General features: G+C 39.5%; 1 protein-coding gene across 3 annotated transcripts in view; it reads right to left on the reverse strand.

Moving 5' to 3' along the window:
• Nucleotides 1–17,430, reverse strand: part of POU2F1 (POU class 2 homeobox 1) — a 182,551-nt gene that overhangs the window by 10,892 nt on the left and 154,229 nt on the right. For all 3 annotated transcript variants that reach the window (XM_086693451.1, XM_086693452.1, XM_025926269.2), the window contains 4 exons: nt 15,153–15,294; nt 13,584–13,729; nt 11,645–11,824; nt 10,084–10,189 (listed from right to left, as the gene is read on the reverse strand). In XM_086693451.1, the coding sequence (XP_086549577.1) occupies nt 10,084–10,189; nt 11,645–11,824; nt 13,584–13,729; nt 15,153–15,294 (574 nt within the window). The remainder of the gene's footprint in view (nt 1–10,083; nt 10,190–11,644; nt 11,825–13,583; nt 13,730–15,152; nt 15,295–17,430) is intronic.

Raw genomic sequence — 17,430 nt, forward strand, 5'->3', positions numbered from 1 at the left:
CAAGAAAGTACTGATGTTTCTTCATACTAAGTCTCTGAAAATGGTGTGTATTTTATACTTGTAACACATCTCAATTTGAACTAGCTACACTTTATGTGCTTAAAAGCCACAGGTGGCTAGGGCCTGCCGTATTGGGTAGCACAAGTCTGAAATACGTCTAGAAGTCAGGCTTGTTGAGTCACAAAGGCAAGTGTGATGAAAAGAATGTTAAGTCTCTTTGCCTAAAGTAGAAATGACTCATAAGGCAGTCACAGGATAGAAAACCTTCCACAAAGTGGAAGATGCCAGCCGTCCCCAGTGAGCTGTAATTCTGATGCTATTTAGAGAGGCAAGAGAGAACAGGCCCTTTTATTTCAGTTATCAGCAATGCCACATATCACAAACACAGGCTGCCTACACTAGCCGGAACTTAATTTACTGAAACTTACTATGTTCTAGTAGATAACCAACCATATATATGTATAAAGCAGGACCTAAGTGGTATTTTCTCAGGATAGAGGACTCAAAAAGCATCTATAAATTTTCAGGATAATACTTCTGTGAGGTATAAAAGGCTTGATACATTATAGAAGAACCAGACCAATCAAAACAAATCTTTCAAACCATTGGAACAAAGATCTTAATGTCAAAGGTAACTTTTTGGTGATAAAATACATCATTAAGCTCAAGAAGACTCTTAAAAAATTCAGTTTGGCCCTTCTAAAAGACCGTTTTCAAGCCTTCTTCTGGTTGATACTAAGAACACCTAGAATTCAACTCTTTTCTCATTTTAACTCTAAGGAAATGTTGCTTTCACACATCACAGAACTGGGAGGAAATTAGACCTATTTCAGTATTGACTCTACTGTTCCCACCCCCTACACTACGGCACAAAAGCGTTACATGGTCTCAGTGAATCCGGTAAACATATCTTTCTCATTGCTAATCAAAAGGGGAGCATTTACTCCTCTTTCTGCCCTTCTCAAAAATATATACCATTCCTCCTTTATTGCTGCCGTCCCTAAGTACAACTACGTCTACGCGGATAATCATGGTTCCGTTATTTTCGCAGTTCTAAGTCTATCTGATCACTCTATCACTGAGCCTCTGGTGCAGGGCTGGGTCCTACGTTGGGCAGAGTCACACTTTGACACCTGTAACAGATTCTATTTAGAAAGGTAAATGTCTTCTCTCCTTTCTCTTCTACCACTAAGACATTTCAGTGTACTTTCAATCTTTTCTTGCCCAACGTCTCACCTTATCTACCCTGATTTTAACTACGGACACTACCTCCCTTTCAAAGTTCAGAAGCTGAAACCCTCCATTTCCAGAAGACCCCTTATCTCGAGGTCAAAGGCTTAAAACAGGCTTTTCCTCACTCTCCACTGCCACTTTCAGGCAGGTCATTCAGTGTCAGTCTCCTGAAATCCCATGTGTATACACGGAAAGTCCCAGTCAATGTCAGCAGCAAAGTTAACCTGGGCTGGAAGATGACTCCAGACAGTGGAGGGCCTGCTTGGGATTCTCTCTCTTCCCTCTCTGCCCCACCCCACCCGGCTTGCTCTCTCTTACAAAATAAAGAAATAAACTTAAAAAAAAATCTAAAAATCTTCATAAAGACACTGCCGCCCTGTTTTCCAAAGTGGCTGTATGATTGTACATTCCCACCAGCAATGGATGAGGTTTCCAGTTTCTCCACATCCTTGCGAGCACTGGTGATTTTGGGGTTTTCTGATGATAGCCATTGAATGAGTACAAAACAGTATGGTTTTAATTTGCATTTCTCTAATGAGTAAAAATGTTGAGCACCTTTTCATGTGCTCGTTAGTCATTTCTATATGTTCTTTGGCATAATATACATTAACATCTTTTGCCCTTTTACAAAATGAGGTCGTTTATATTTTTAATACTTAATTGTAAGAGTTATTCATATGCTCTAGATGCTTCTTTATCAGATACAGGATTTGCAAATGTTTTCTCCAAGTCTGTGGCTTGACTTTTCATTTTCTGAAAACATCTCTCAAAGTACAGAAGATTTTGCTTTTGATAAATTCCAATTTATCATTTGCTTTTCTTCTATGAATTGTGTTTTTGGTGCTATATCTACAAACTCTTTGCCCTGTATCTACAAACTTACGCCAAAGTCATAAAGATTTTCTCCTGTTTTCTAGAAGTTTTATTTCTTACATTTAGGCCTTTGATCCCCTCTACTTAATTTCTGTGCATGGTGTTGGGAAGGATCTAAATTCATCTTCATGAATATGGATATCCAATTGTCTCAGAACCATTTGGTGAAGAGTATCTTTTCGCTACTGAACTGCTTTGGTACCTTTGTCAAAAGTCAACAGAATATAAATTTAAAGGTTTGTTTCCGGCCCCTCAATTCTGTTCCATTAATCTACTGTTTGCCCCTATGCCAGCAGCATCCAGGCTTTATTGCACAGCTTTGCAGTAAGCTCTGAAATCAGGTATTTAAGTCCTCCAACTTCATTCTTTTTCAAATTTGGACTATTCTGGGTCCCTTCCATATATACTTCAGACAATGAGTTTATCAATTACTGCAAAAAAAATTATTAGAATTCTGACTACAATTATATTGGATCTACAGATCAATTTAGAGAATACTGTCATCTTTTTTTTTTTAATACTGTCAATTTTTTAAAGTTCTTTATTTATTTACTTAGAGAGAGTGAGCGAGCACGTGCACGAGTGAGCGGGGTAGGGGCAGAGAGACACTAAGAGAGATGATCCCAAGCAGGCTCAGCGCTGTCAGCACAGAGCCCGATCTGGGGCTCGAACTCACAAACCATGAGCCGAAGCCAAGAGTCAGATGCTTAATTGACTGAGCCACCCAGGTGACCCTAGAGAATACTGTCATTTTAAAAATACTGAGTCTTGGTGCACCTAGGTGGCTCAATAAATTTCTTGATTTCTCTTGATTTCAGCTCAGGTCATGACCTCACAGTTCATGAGCTCGAACCCAATGTTGGGATTCTCTCTCCCCCTCTCTCTGCTCCTTCCCAGCTCATATGCTCGCTCTCTCCAAAAAAAAACCCCCCAAAAAACCAACTAAACCAAAAACCAAAAAAAAAAAAAAACCAAACACACACACACACACACACACAAAAACAAAAAACAAAACAATCTTCCAAACCATGAAGCTGGAGCATCTCCGTTTATTTAGACTTTATTTAATTTCTCTCAGCAAATTGCAGTTCTCACTGTATAAGTCTTATACTTCTTTTGTTAGATTTATTCCCAGGTATTTTATTCTTCTCGAAGCTACTATGAATAAAATTATTTCTGTAATATCATTTTTGGTCCATTCACTGATAGAATATACAAATGCAACTGATTTTTGTAGATTGATCTTGTATTCTGCAACAACACTCAATTCATTTCTTAGTCCTAAATACAAATCCCTTGGGATTTTTACATACACAGAATAATGCAAATAAAGACAGTTTAACTTCTCTCCTTTCAAACTGAATGTTTTTAATTTTTCCCCCTTGTTAAGCTGGCTATGATGTCTAGCATCATGTTAAATGGAAGTCGGCAAGAGCTTGCTTTGTTCTTGATATTAGGGGGAAAAGCATTCAGTCTTTCACCATTAAGTATGGTGTTAGCTGTAGGATTTTAATGTTCTTTTCCAGGTGAGGAAGTTCTTTTCTATTCCAGGTTTTTATCATGAACTGGTTGTTGGATTCGGTCAAATGCTTTTTTCATATCCACTGAGATGACAGTGTGGATTTGGCCCTTTCTCCTGTTGCTATGGTATATTGTATTATTTAATGTGCACTTATTATTAAACCAACCTTACATTCCCAGGCTAAATCCCCCTTGATGGTGGTGTATGATCTTTTCTGTATGTTACTGGATTTGATTTGCCAAAATTTGCTGAGTGTTTTTGTGTATATTTTCATAAGGAATATATAGGTTTATAATTTTGTGTGGTCTCTCTGTCCAGCTTTAGTATCAAGGTAATACTGGTTTTCTACAGTGAGTTACATTTCCTCTATCTTCTGGAAGAGATGGCTGAAGATTAACTTCTTTAAGTATCTGATAGAATTCGCTGCTAAAGCCATCTGGGCCTAGTCTTTTTTTCTGGGGAAATCTTTTTTTTTTTATTTTTTTTTTTTAAATTTTTTTTTTTCAACGTTTATTTATTTTTGGGACAGAGAGAGACAGAGAATGAACGGGGGAGGGGCAGAGAGAGAGGGAGACACAGAATCGGAAACAGGCTCCAGGCTCCGAGCCATCAGCCCAGAGCCTGACGCGGGGCTCGAACTCACGGACCGCGAGATCGTGACCTGGCTGAAGTCGGACGCTTAACCGACTGCGCCACCCAGGCGCCCCACTGGGGAAATCTTTATATTAATGATTCATTTACATTGCTGGCTTAAGTCTATTTAAGTTTTCTCCCTTGAGTCAGTTTTGATAATTTGTGTCTTTCTCAGAATTTGTCCATTTCATCTAAATTGCCTTACTTTTTGGGGGCATAAGGTTGTTCATAATATTCTAGTATGCCACATAATAGACCAATTCCATTCCTAAACACATACACAAGAGAACTGGAAACAAGTCCACATAACACCCTGTACACAAATGCTCACAGCAGCAGGTATTCAAAATGGCCCCAAACTGAAAGCAACTCAAATGTCCATCAAGTCATAGATGATAAACAAAATGATGCTAATCATACGGCCATAGAAAGGAATGAAGTCCCGATACAATCTACAACATGGATGAACCTTGAAGAATGTTGTATTAAATGGAAAAAGCCAGACACAGAAGGCCATATATTATGTGATTCTATTTGTATGAAACGTCCCAAACAGGCACAACCACAGACAGAGTAGAGCAACCAGAAGGACGGTGAGGGGTAAATGAGGACGGACTGCTAATGGGTGTGGGGCAGCATATGGTTCATTATGAAATCCTGTTTTGGAAAAAAACAATTGGGGCAGAGCGTGTTTAGTTGAGATTATTAAAGGTTGTTCTGTTGAATTTTTGCAAGGCTTTGATACACATCAGAACACAATCTTTCTGGAGTAGCACAGTCATGATCATTCTTAGATCTACTCTAGAAACGTTTACCAGGGAGCTTCAATGTGCCAAGCACTATGCTAAATACTGGAAAATGAGAATGTGTCAATCAGACAAGATTTCTCTTAGAAGACGGCAGAGTGAGGATATGGTTTTTTCGCTTCGTTCCTAAAATCCTATCCCAGATGATGGTTAAAGAAAAGGGAGTAAGAACTCTGGGGACAGGTATCAGAAAACTTGAGATTTTGAGAGATTTGCAGAAATGAGAAAGAGGTTGGGATTAGGTGGTAGGGAAACCAACCAGAGTCCGGAAGGACACAGTAGAAGACTATGACAGAGGTGAGAATTATTCGCCTCAACAGAGCCCTGAGATTCCAAGCTCACTTGTCAGAGAAAGAGAATTACAATAGAAGGGAATGACATTATTCTGAAGAGAAATTACTGTATAGTCCTGACTTTTGAAATCAATGATTGATGATATGCTATTATCCCATGTACTTAAAAAAAAAATCCACAAGGATGAGAGGAACAACACTAATGTTGAAAACAAGCAAAACAAACGGAATTTCAAATGAATAATGTAACTACACTGAAGAGGCTATATAAAAAGACCTAATCGAAAGAACTTCTGAGCACAGTATTCGGACTACATACCTTCAGGTTAAAGACAAGAACTCTAAACAAACATGGAACTCCAATTAGTAGGCCTTTTCTGTTCAGAAACGTGGGCTAGCAATTTTGAAACCACTGTGTTTTCACTACAGGTTTGAGCAGTTAACGATCTTGTTAAATAACAAGAGCCAGGTTTCTCATGGTCACTGATAAGGGAGTTAACATATGGAAAAAGGTAAGGAAGGCAACTAATAAATGTAGAAGAAATCACACAGTTATTTGAGAATCATAACAGATCCGTGCAAAAATCATCAATGGACACTAGTGGACAAAGGTTTGAGAAAAAAACAGGGTATCTGTACAGTCTCAAATCCCTCATTTACTATGAGGAATAAAATAATAACTATGCAATGGAGAATCCTGACCTATACCACCTTAATAAAATTATCAAAGTTAATACCAGCAGTAGTAGGATCAATAAACAACATGTGTGTTCATATCATGCACAAAGGAGAACTCAGTGTCACTTCTGTGGTATTCTCGCCCAAAGTGCGTTATCTGAATCTAATCAGGAGGAAATGTGAGACAAAACATCTACAAAGTAAACAGCTACGCTCTTCAAAACAATCAATGTACTAAAGTACTACGAAGGACGCACATTGTCCCCAGTTTAATAAGACTAAAGAAACACAGTAACTGAATGCAATGCATGATTTAAGATTTTCTCGGGCTAGGGGCACCTGGGTGGCTCAGTCGGTTAAGTGTCTGACTTCATCTCGGGTCATAATCTCCCCGTTTGTGGCTTCTCCGCCCCTCCCCACTCACACTCGGTCTCTCTCTCTCAAAAAATAAACAAACATTGAAAAAACAAAGATCTTCTTGCGTTTTAAGAGACATTACTGGCACAACTGGCAAAATATGAATGTGAGTTGTTTACTAGATATTAGTGCTGACTCAATGTTAATTTCCTGATTTTTGGTAACTGTATTCTGGTTATATATGGTAATTTATTTTTTTAGGTAACACACAATGAAGTAGTTACAGGTAAAGCAGCATGTCCACCACTTGCTCTTAAAGCAGTTCAGAAAAACACATACACAGAAAGAGAAACAGCAAAAGGAAAGAAAAAGCAAATACAGTAAGATTTTCACATTTGGAGAATCTAAGGGAAGAGATTTGGTATTTGTCTGAACTATTCTTGCAACTTTTCCGTACATCTGAAATTACCTAAAAATAAAGAACTTAAGAAAACTGTTTTGTACAAAGGTCCTCATTATAGCATTACTTATAAGTGAAAACTTCATTCCTTTAATAATTACTGGGTAGCTTACATTCTAGATGGTATGCTAGATAGGAAGAATACAATCATATCGAACAAGAAAGATAAGTTCTGTGGCTGGGAGACTGAGGGGTTTCTTGGGATGCAATATTTGTGGGACTCCAATGGAAAAGCTGGTCATTGTAGGTACAACTTAACCATCATAGCATTACATGGAAATGTTTACGAAATTCTGGTACAACCATTCAATACAATAAGGGCAAATCAAAAGTAGAAATGTAGGGGCACCTGGGTGGCTCAGTCAGTTAAGCATCCAACTCTTGATTTCGGCTCAGGTCATGATCCCACGGTTCGTGGGTTTGAGCCCCACATCAGGCTCTGCACTGGAGCCTGCTTGGGATTCTTTCTCTCCCTCTCTCTCTCTCTCTCTCTCTCTGCCCCTCCCCCACTTACACTGTCTCTGTCTCTCAAAATAAATAAACATCGAAAAAAAAGAAAAAAAGATTATAAAAAAAGGTAGAAATGTAAAAAACTGTAACAGGGATGATACTGTAAGATGAGAAGTGAAAAAAAAAAGTAGGACACATTAAACACTATTAGAATTGCCCATATATATAAAAAAATGTTTTAAAGGCAGGATAAAAATAGTTCATTGTGACTGTTTTGCCTATTTGAGTTTCTTATAACGTTCCAACTTTTTAAGAACTGAAGAAAAAAACTCACTCCAAAAAAAGTTACCAACATTTCAGAAAATAGTTATAATTAAATCCACATAAATGGGCTGAGTAACCGAGTTTAGGAAAATATGACTGGCCAGCTAGGATCATCAAAAACTGACAGAAAAGTTTTAGCTAGATTGAGTCTGTGTATCTCCTAAAAATTACCTTCTGTTTCAGATTTGTTGCGACATTTTTAGGAAATCTGCAAAGCTACTTGTTCTTAATGCTTGAACTATTAGGAATTTTTCTGCAAAAGAAAACGTAAGACCTAACGTAACAGGACTTACAATTTGTTGGGAAGGTGAACAGATGATGGCAGTCAGGGTGGATGGTGGGCTCCTCAGATGCAGGAATTTCGTGTTCCTGATGCCCAACACAACAGCAATCAATCACCACCAGTTGGCTTAAGCCGAAGTGCTGAATACTATGTACTCTCAAACATGGGTTCTTAGCTTGCAATCTCTACTCCTACGGCATCCAAAAATGGCTTTTGTGAGGTGGGGACTGATGGGGGTTGTCATTTATGAACATCCTTAGTATTTTACTAAAACTTGTGGGTGTGTCTCTTTTGTGAGGGGAAAAGTTTAAAGCTTGCATCAAACTTTCAAAGAGCTCTAAGACCCAAAAGAGGTCCAGAAGTACTACTCTAAATAAATAAAGTTATGAGATTTCCTAGTAACTTAGAAACTTAATAACTATATGAAGCCATTCAGTTAGATCATAGAGGCAAAGAAGTGTTATAACAAACTCAAAACATGGGTGAAGAAAATCAAATTCCCCAGCTCTAGGTTAAATTCAAGCTTGACTGTGAAATATCACAAATCCATTCGACGATTTACTAGCACATAGTCAGCCTGGTGAATAATTATAGGATGCCTTATGCATCATATATCACTAAAAAACTTATTTTATTATTTTTTTAGTGTTTACTCATTTTTTTGAGTGAGACAGAGACAGAGAGCAAGTGGGGGAGGGGCAGAGAGAGAGAGGGAGACACAGAATCCGAAGCAGGCTCCAGGCTCTGAGCTGTCAGCACACAGCCCGACACAGGGCTTGAAGCCACAAACTGTGAAATCATGACCCGAGCTGAAGTTGGACACTTAACCGACTGAGCCACCCAGGTGCCCCTAAAAAACTTCTGATGACAACACTAAGTTGTTTTGTTTTATTCTTTTTTAAAGTTTTTACTTATTTATTTTGAGAGGCAGAGACTGTGAGGGCAGGGGAGGGGAAGAGAGAGGGAAAGAGAGAATCCCAAGCAGGCTCTACGCTGTCAGTGCAGAGCCCAACACGGGGCTTGATCTCACAAACTGTGAGATCATGACCTGAGCTGAAATCAAGGCCAGAAACTTACCCAACTAAGCTACTCAGGTGCACCAACACTAAGTTATTTTATTTTATTTATTTAAAATAAAACTTTTTTTAAAAGTTAAAAAGTTTTTCTTTTCAATTAAAACTTTTTTTAAAGTTTTTTTTTTTTAATGTTTGTTTATTTTTGAAGGAGAGAGAGCATGAGCAGGGGAGGGGCAGAGAGAGAGGGAGACACAGAACCTGAAGCAGACTCCAGGCTCTGGGCCGTCAGCACAGAGCCCGACGCGGGGCTCGGACCCACAAGCCGTGAGATCATGACCTAAGCCGAAGTCGGACGCCCAACCCACTGAGCCACCCGGGCGCCCCTAAGTTATTTTAAATGTACTTGGGAAATGTGTTTTTTAAAGGAGGCCAAAGGAAAAAAGTTTATTCATTTTATAACGAATGCATCAGGCACCAAACTAGGCACTGAGATTGCAAAAAGAATATTCAGATCTTTTGGGAAGTGCAAAATCTATTGAGAAAGACAGAAGTACAAGAAATACAATCAGGTGGGAATGAAGAGTTTCCTGGGCAGGCTAAAGAGTATTTCCAGAAAGAACTGATACCTAAGCTGGAGCAGTTTCACTGCTTTCAGAAAGAAGTGCAGGCTGGGGTAGTGTTGTAGGCTGTGGGGATATTTACAAAAGGATGGATGGAACCTTCCCGTGTGTTGAGGATGAAAGGGACAAAAGACTAGTGGAAGATAAGATCCCGACTGGAAATAACCTTCGATGAACTGATGATCAATCTGGATGCTTTCCTGAATACAAAAAGCTGTAGCCACTGCAAGAAAGTTTTTAAGGAGAGGAGTTACTTGGAAAAAAGTTGGGAGTTTTGAAAGATAACTCCGGGAGCAATGTCGAAGATAAGAGTAATGTGGGAAAGAACAGAACAGACAAGAAAATCTTTATGTGAGAGAATTCTTTCTGACGAAATTAATTATGCCTGTTTTCTGGAGTTCAGGTTTTCGTACAGGGCCTTTCAAAAAAAAGTTGCAGTCAGAGCCCTAATTCACAATTTAGTTCACAGTTCTCAGAGAGACCTGTCACGGGCCCACCATGTGTCCAACAGCTGCTCAGCCAGGCGGCTGCTTACCTGTGACAGACAGGCTCGTGACCGCAGCGCTGCTTAGTGGGAGGACCGGGTTGACAGTGAGGGTCGTGGCCGCACTGCTAGTCACAAGGCTTGGCGTGGTTGCCACCTAGAGGCCAGAAGTGAAAATATGCAAAAGCAGTTAAAAAAATCAAAACTTTAAAATCCACATCAAAGACGTATTTTGCCTATAAAAATGTTCAAATTTCAGATACAACATAATTAAAAAGGCCTAAGAGGAAATAATTTTATAATCATTTTTTGATCTTTGAATTGAGAAAACAGACCTACGTATGAAGGTGGCTATTAGAAGATGGTTTTTCACTGATACTAGAAATGGCTCTGCCGAGGGTTTTAAAAGAAATAATAAAAAAATTCCTTAATTCCAATAATGTGGAGTCAGATATACTACAGGCAAGGAAGGAATACTATGCTATTTATCAACTTAATCTACACAGGAAAACTATTCAACGGGATCAGGGAATCAGGGGTTCTGAGATTTCTTTTTCTTTTCTGACCCTGTGGGGACAAGACTGTCTTGTTTTTGTTTCTTAATGAAATGATAGCATGGAAAGAAGGTGAAGCAAAAATTTTAAAAACTGACAGTTTCTTTTTGAAACAACAAAGTATTTCCACAGTTTTGTAAGAAATACTGTCTGTCTTCCTTTTAGTACAAATAAAACCCAAACACAAAATCGTCACCTACATAAAACAGAACTGTATCTAGTGCCTGAGAAGCTGTCCTAACTGCGGTCTTATGAACTTCATGACGAAAGCCCTGCTAATCAACAATCACAACCTTCACTTCACAGCTCCATGGGCACTCTTAATGGTGAAGTTAGTTTAAAAAGCATCCCCGGATAGAATGACATTCAAGTGATATAAGACACATTAACAAGGAAAGCTCAGAAATGCAAACTCCACAATCTTTCCAGCTCTGGAATTTCTGGTTGGAAGTGTGGACTCACATTTGCGGTCGTCCTTAAGCTCAAGGGAGTTGCAGCAGTAGGGAACACCCCCTCAGCCTAGAATACTGTTCTAGAGCAATCGGCGGAAGTTACTCAATGAGCTTATCAGTGAAAGGCCTACATGTCTGAGGGTGAAGACAGGAGACGGTTGTTTTAATACAAGTTCAGAGCTAATCATTATCTCGGAATTTGCTGTGACTTAGTCACGTAACTTTAATAATACGGGCTTTAAAACCCAACGTGAATAAGAAGCAACTAAAGATTTTTTTTAAGCTAACTGGAGTCAGCAGCAAATTTGCTCCCACAGTTGCAGAGTAACCTATAAACCACACTAGAGAAGAGAATAATGGAGCCACCATGAAATAGGAAAGAATTAAAATTGTTCACTTTAAGAAAGAAAGATCAGCAAGTTCTTGGCTTAACGACGACACGAGACTGAATTACCTTGGCGACATTTAAAATACAAGTTTATACATACTTAGCATGAATACATATACACAATAAATTAGTATTATGAAATAAACTGATTTCATAGATCATTTGTAAAATTATAAAAATTAGTCCCTGAGCTTGCGTCCTCTATTTTTTATCCTTACCAGTGAGGTTGGACTGGGGAAAATTGCTTTGATAGGTGAGCTGCTGGTCCCACCACTGCTCGGTGGGTTGATTCTTTTTTCTTTCTGGCGGCGGTTACAAAACCAAACACGAATCACCTCTTTTTCCATACTGAGCTGATCAGCAATCATGGTGATCTCTTCCGAGGTAGGCTTTTGATTCTAAAGGAGAAAAAAACCCATCTTTTGGAATAACTTTTTTAAACTGCTGACATAAATAAACAAATGGAGAGGGACAAATGAGAGGATGAAGCTGGGATATATATAAAACCATACTAGCCATACTTTTTTTTTTTTTTTAAATTTTTTTAACGTTTATTTATTTTTGAGACAGAGAGAGACAGAGCATGAACGGGGGAGGGGCAGAGAGAGAGGGAGACACAGAATCGGAAGCAGGCTCCAGGCTCTGAGCCATCAGCCCAGAGCCCGACGCGGGGCTCGAACTCACGAACCGCGAGATCGTGACCTGAGCTGAAGTCGGACGCTTAACCGACTGCGCCACCCAGGCGCCCCCTGGCCATACTTTTAACAAAGAACTTTTATAGATAACATTCTTATCAACATATAGTTGTTAAACTTAATCGTATTAAATAAGTTGTATTCTTTTTTTAATGTTTATTTATTTTTGAGACAGAGACAGAGAGTGAACAGGGGAGGGGCAGAGAGAGAGGGAGACACAGAATCCGAAGCAGGCTCCAGGCTCTGAGCTGTCAGCACAGAGCCTGACGCGGGGCTTGAACTCACGAACTGTGAGATCATGACCTAAGCCAAAGTCAGACGCTTAACCGACTGAGACACCCAGGCGTCCCGAATAAGTTGTATTCTTGAATGTTTATTTTTTCATCTTAAGGGTTATTAATCTTGAATAAAATTCATAATCCATACAACTTTATACGTTAGTAGGAATTTAAGAGGTTGTCAGTGCTCCATGCACATGATTTCACTAGGACCACACGAGGTAGGCAATAAGCCTGCGGGGCAGGAAAGGCAGGTATTTCAGAGACAGGGACTGTAGCACAAGAAATCAAGTGACTTGACACAGTGAAGTCACAGTTATTGATATAGTTAATAAAAGCGGTAGAGTGGAGAGACTCCTGATTCAATGTTCCTTCCACTGTGCTCAAGCCTTTTCTAAATTAGAAAAGTTACAATTTTTTGGAAGCTGTGATTGTGACATTGCCTGGTACAATAACAAACAAACAAACAAACAAACAAAGACAAAAGAGGCTAAATACCTGTTAGAACTAACTTTATTTTCCTTTTTTAAAGTTTATTTATTTTGAGAGAGAGAGAAAGCGCAAGTCGCGGAGGGGCAGAGAGAGAGGGAGAGAGAATGGCAAGCAGGCTCCACACCGTCAGCGCGGAGCCCAATGTGGGGCTTGAACCCACGCACCGTGAAATCATGACCTGAGCCCAAGTTGGACGCTTAACGGACTGAGCCACCCAGGCGCCCAGAACTAACTTTATTTAAACCCTGACATCCACGGCCTTTGGTGGCCTAGTCCCAAACGACTATTCTAGGCACACAGACAATGGAATTTAGTCAAATGGCACTATTTGTGCTTTGCCAAATCTGGGAGGTTTTTCCTCCCTGGATGCCTCTGCTGGTGCACTTCCTCTGCTTAAAGTGCTTTCCTCCCACTTCTCCCCGCCTGTGCAGCTCCTGCGTATCCCACGGCAGCTGTGGTCTCTTCTGTCACACTGGTGCTCACGCAGATACGCGCCTGGACTCTCCTGAGCCCTGGAGGCCTCTGGTTCTGCTCCCAATGTTCGGTAACTTCCTTTGTCTTATGTTCTCCGCTACGTTATAAGCATGTGTCAGGACCGAGGCTGACAAGTCCATCATTACATCATCTACAGCACCTAATATTAATATTATACAGACAATCACATGTACATGAAAAGTAAAAACTTTACTAACTTCCAAGAAACTCTTCTCTAAGGCCACACGGATGTTGGTCTCTATGCTGGTGCGTTTCTTCCTCCTACGGTTCAAGCCCTCCATTCCCAGCCCTGGAGAATTCAGGGCACTTGGGCTGGAGAGACCCGAATCAGATGAGAGGTTCTCTGTAAGAAAGAAGAAAACACAGAAGTCAAGTTAGCTGAGCATGACTCATGCATATGATACATATATTAACAGTAACAACAAAACGGACCAAAATATGTTAAGCTAAGAGCCAGCACAGGAGGGTTTTCATAACCCATATTAAAACATCATTCACTACCACAGATCTTTCTAAATTCTTTGAAGTTTAAACAAGGTTCTGTCATTTACTAGTTTGATGACCCTGGTCACATCACAGACATCTCTGCGTTTCTTATGGAACATAAGGTGTTCATATGGAACACCCTATGGAAAATGAAAGGTTCTCACCTGTGGAACTCAGTAAGATTACAGATGCTGAGGCCTCACCCACGGCCATGGATCAGACTGTTGAAGGGTGGGAATTACAGGTTTGTCTTTCCCAAAGACCTGACTTTTGTTCACATTTACGATGACAACCAAAGCCTAGGAGATCTCTGTGGTTCCTTATAGCTCTCAGAGTCTCTGATTCTGTGACTCACAATCCAAATTTTCCGTAAGGCAACTCAGTATAAAACAAGTTAAAACTAGCTCAGCTAGTTTTAAAAGCTCAGCTTTTTATGTAGGAAGTATTTTTTGAAAAATATAATTTATTGTCAAATTGGTTAACATACAGTGTATACAGTGTGCTCTTGGTTTGGGGACGTAGATTCCCGTGATCCATTGCTTACATACAACACCCAGTGTTCATCCCAACAAGTGCCCTCCTCAATGCCCCTCACCCATTTTCCCCTCTCCCTCCCCCCCACCCCCCATCAACCTTCAGTTTGTTCTCTGTATTTAAGAGTCTCTTATGGTTTCCCTCCCTCCCTCTCTGTGTGACTGTTTTTTTTCCCCCTTCCCTTCCCCCATGGTCTTCTGTTAAGTTTCTCAAGTTCCACATGAGTGAAAACATATGATGGATCTGTCTTTCTCTGACTTATTTCACTTAGGATAATACCCTCCAGTTCCATCCACGTTGCTGCAAAATGGCAGGATTTCATTCTTTCTCATTGTCAAGTAGTATTCCATTGTGTATATAAACCATATGCGGTCATTTTTAGTAAAAAAGCGGAAATCTGATCAGTAACAAGTTTATAATAATTCATCAAGGAAGAACCAATAAATTTGTTTTTCAAGTGTATGTAAACACCTAGGACTTCTCATCCTCTTCCTTCGACTATCCCTAACCTGGCTCAAATACAAGAAATATTCTAAGGCTAAAAATGACTACTGATTGTGTCCATTGTAACTACTAGGTTTAAACGAATTCGTTCTCTAATTTATGGAGTCATAATTTATATTGATCCTCCCAAGGTTAGTGAGCTTCAATGTTCTGCGGTACCAATAAGACATAAGTTCTGCGGTACTAGAAGACATAAGCCCAGGTGTAAACAACTCCCCTGTAAAATTCGTACACTTACTCACCTGCATCATTGAGCCACTTCTCCAAAAGTGGCTTTAGCTTGCACATGTTCTTAAAGCTGAGGTTCAAGGCTTCAAAGCGAGAGATGGTGGTTTGGCTGAAGTCATTTCCATACAGCTTACCCATAGCGAGCCCAACATCGCCCTGCACGGTAACACAGAGCAGGAGGGGGAGAGGGAGAGAGATTTGTCTCACTAACGTCCCAAGTCTTCACTCCAGGCTGCTGCCCCAGTAACTGATCTAGACAAAGACTCAACAATCATTCCATTTCCAGGGTCCCACAGAAGCATCCACCTTTAAGTTGAGCACAGTATTCAATGAAGCCGGTCAGGCCTTGATTTGGGACAAAATTCGTAACTCCCATTTTCTCTCATTTTGAGTCTCTTCGTGTTACTTCACGTAATAATCAAGATTATCAAATATTTCCAAGTCTCAAAAGACAGTGATCTAACAAGCCCCTTAATGGATACACTTTTTATAATGGATATATAATGGATACACTTTAAATAATCTTTAAAACCAGTTCCCTGTTACCACTTATGGGGTTAACAGATGTAACTGTCTAGATAACTTCAGGTCTTTCTGAACTAACCAAAGTTCCTATAAATCATTTTAAATTTGAGAAATAATGCCTCATTCCCCATCCCCCTCAGCGCCCCCACCGCCACCCCAAACCCCAGGCCCATAAAGTATTTCTGGAAGCAGTGGAAAAATCTATTTTCCACCCTTAGTTTGGATTTCAAAGTTGGTTACAAAAACAGGTACCCTAAAAGACTACTTTTGTAACCATTATAGAGAGAGAAATTCACAGTAGAGAGGTTTGACCCATTTAGTTAAACCTTCATGGGCCCTGGAAACTTGGTAACCTTATAGCAATAGAACAATGATCCCCTGAATATATTACAAAAGATGACTTTCTTTATAAGCCTATAACCTTTGAAATGTATACAATACTTTTCTTCCAGCTGAATCTCTCTTGTTAAGGCTGGAAAAGGCCATATCTTAATAGTTATTTTATATACAGGTGATAGAAACTCATGGAGTTTAAGTGATTCACGCTCTCATTTCAATTAGTTTAGTGGCAGGCCAGAAAGGCAACATTTCTAGCTCTAAGCACTACACGGCCAATACCACTATGAAACACTTAGCTCCCGACCATTGTGGCAACACTTATTTTGAATTGGGATTATCCCAGTCCTTTGATTCCCCCCTTATCCCCACCAATCCATCTTCTGGATACTACACTGCCTATTAGCACCTACATTAGGTGGTAGTTAAGGAAAGGAAAAAACCTTTTTTTGTTGTTGTTTTTTAAACTCCCAGTTTCTTACTGGTGCACAACTTCTGACAAGAAGTTTAACAGAGGAAAAATATTCAAACTATACGATAAAATACAATAAGGTACAGAGATTATCTGAACTTCAACTGATGGGGCTATTTAGATTTAATTAAAATCAAGTAAATGAAAAACTCGGTTCCTCTGCACCACTAGCTGCCTTTCAAGGACTCAACAGCCACACGTGGGTAGTGGCTATCGTACCGCACAGAACATTCCCATCATCACAGAAAGTTTTATTGACAACTCTGAATATACTATCTCCGAGTAGAACAGAAATGGACTGCTCATTGACCTCCTTCCAATTATAGTAAAACTGAAAGAACCAGGACAGAGCGAGCGGGGCGTAAATGCTATCTATTATATTTATATACAAGTGTATCTGTAGATACAGGTGTTCAGCATCGATCTCTCTAAATATGTATTATATCTTCATTCAATCAACAAATATTCACTAAGTGCCTACTGTATTTCAGGCCCTAAACATACTTTGTTTGTCACATATATTCATGTTCTGGGCCACTCTGTTTGTTTAGATGACAGCTTTCTAGAAAGCTGGGTGGGGCCAACTACACCTTGCAATTCTTTGGGTGTAAGATCTGTTGTCGCGGTCAGATGAAAATAAATGTCTTCTGACACCGTATCTACGTAATTTGCTAAGAATTTCTCAAAAACCTCTATGAAAAGTAACAGAATTAGTAAGTAAACAAAAATAACCCATCAAAAATCACATCGTTATAAAAGTAAACAACGCCCTAAATGGTAGCTGTGCCTAAATAAAGCTACGCCATCAGCTCACTACAACTATGACAAATCCACTTGAGGTTTATAATACAATTTTATTTCATATTTAAATTATTTAAATGAATAAAAAGCAACAGGTCGCTCAGTTAATATACTAATTCTCATTAATTTGATAGATGCTCAGTTCAGTGCTCTTGTAA

The sequence above is a fragment of the Puma concolor genome, chromosome E4 (genome assembly GCF_028749965.1).
Source record: "Puma concolor isolate L17-30 chromosome E4, mPumCon1.1.hap2, whole genome shotgun sequence".
Lineage (NCBI taxonomy): Eukaryota > Metazoa > Chordata > Mammalia > Carnivora > Felidae > Puma > Puma concolor.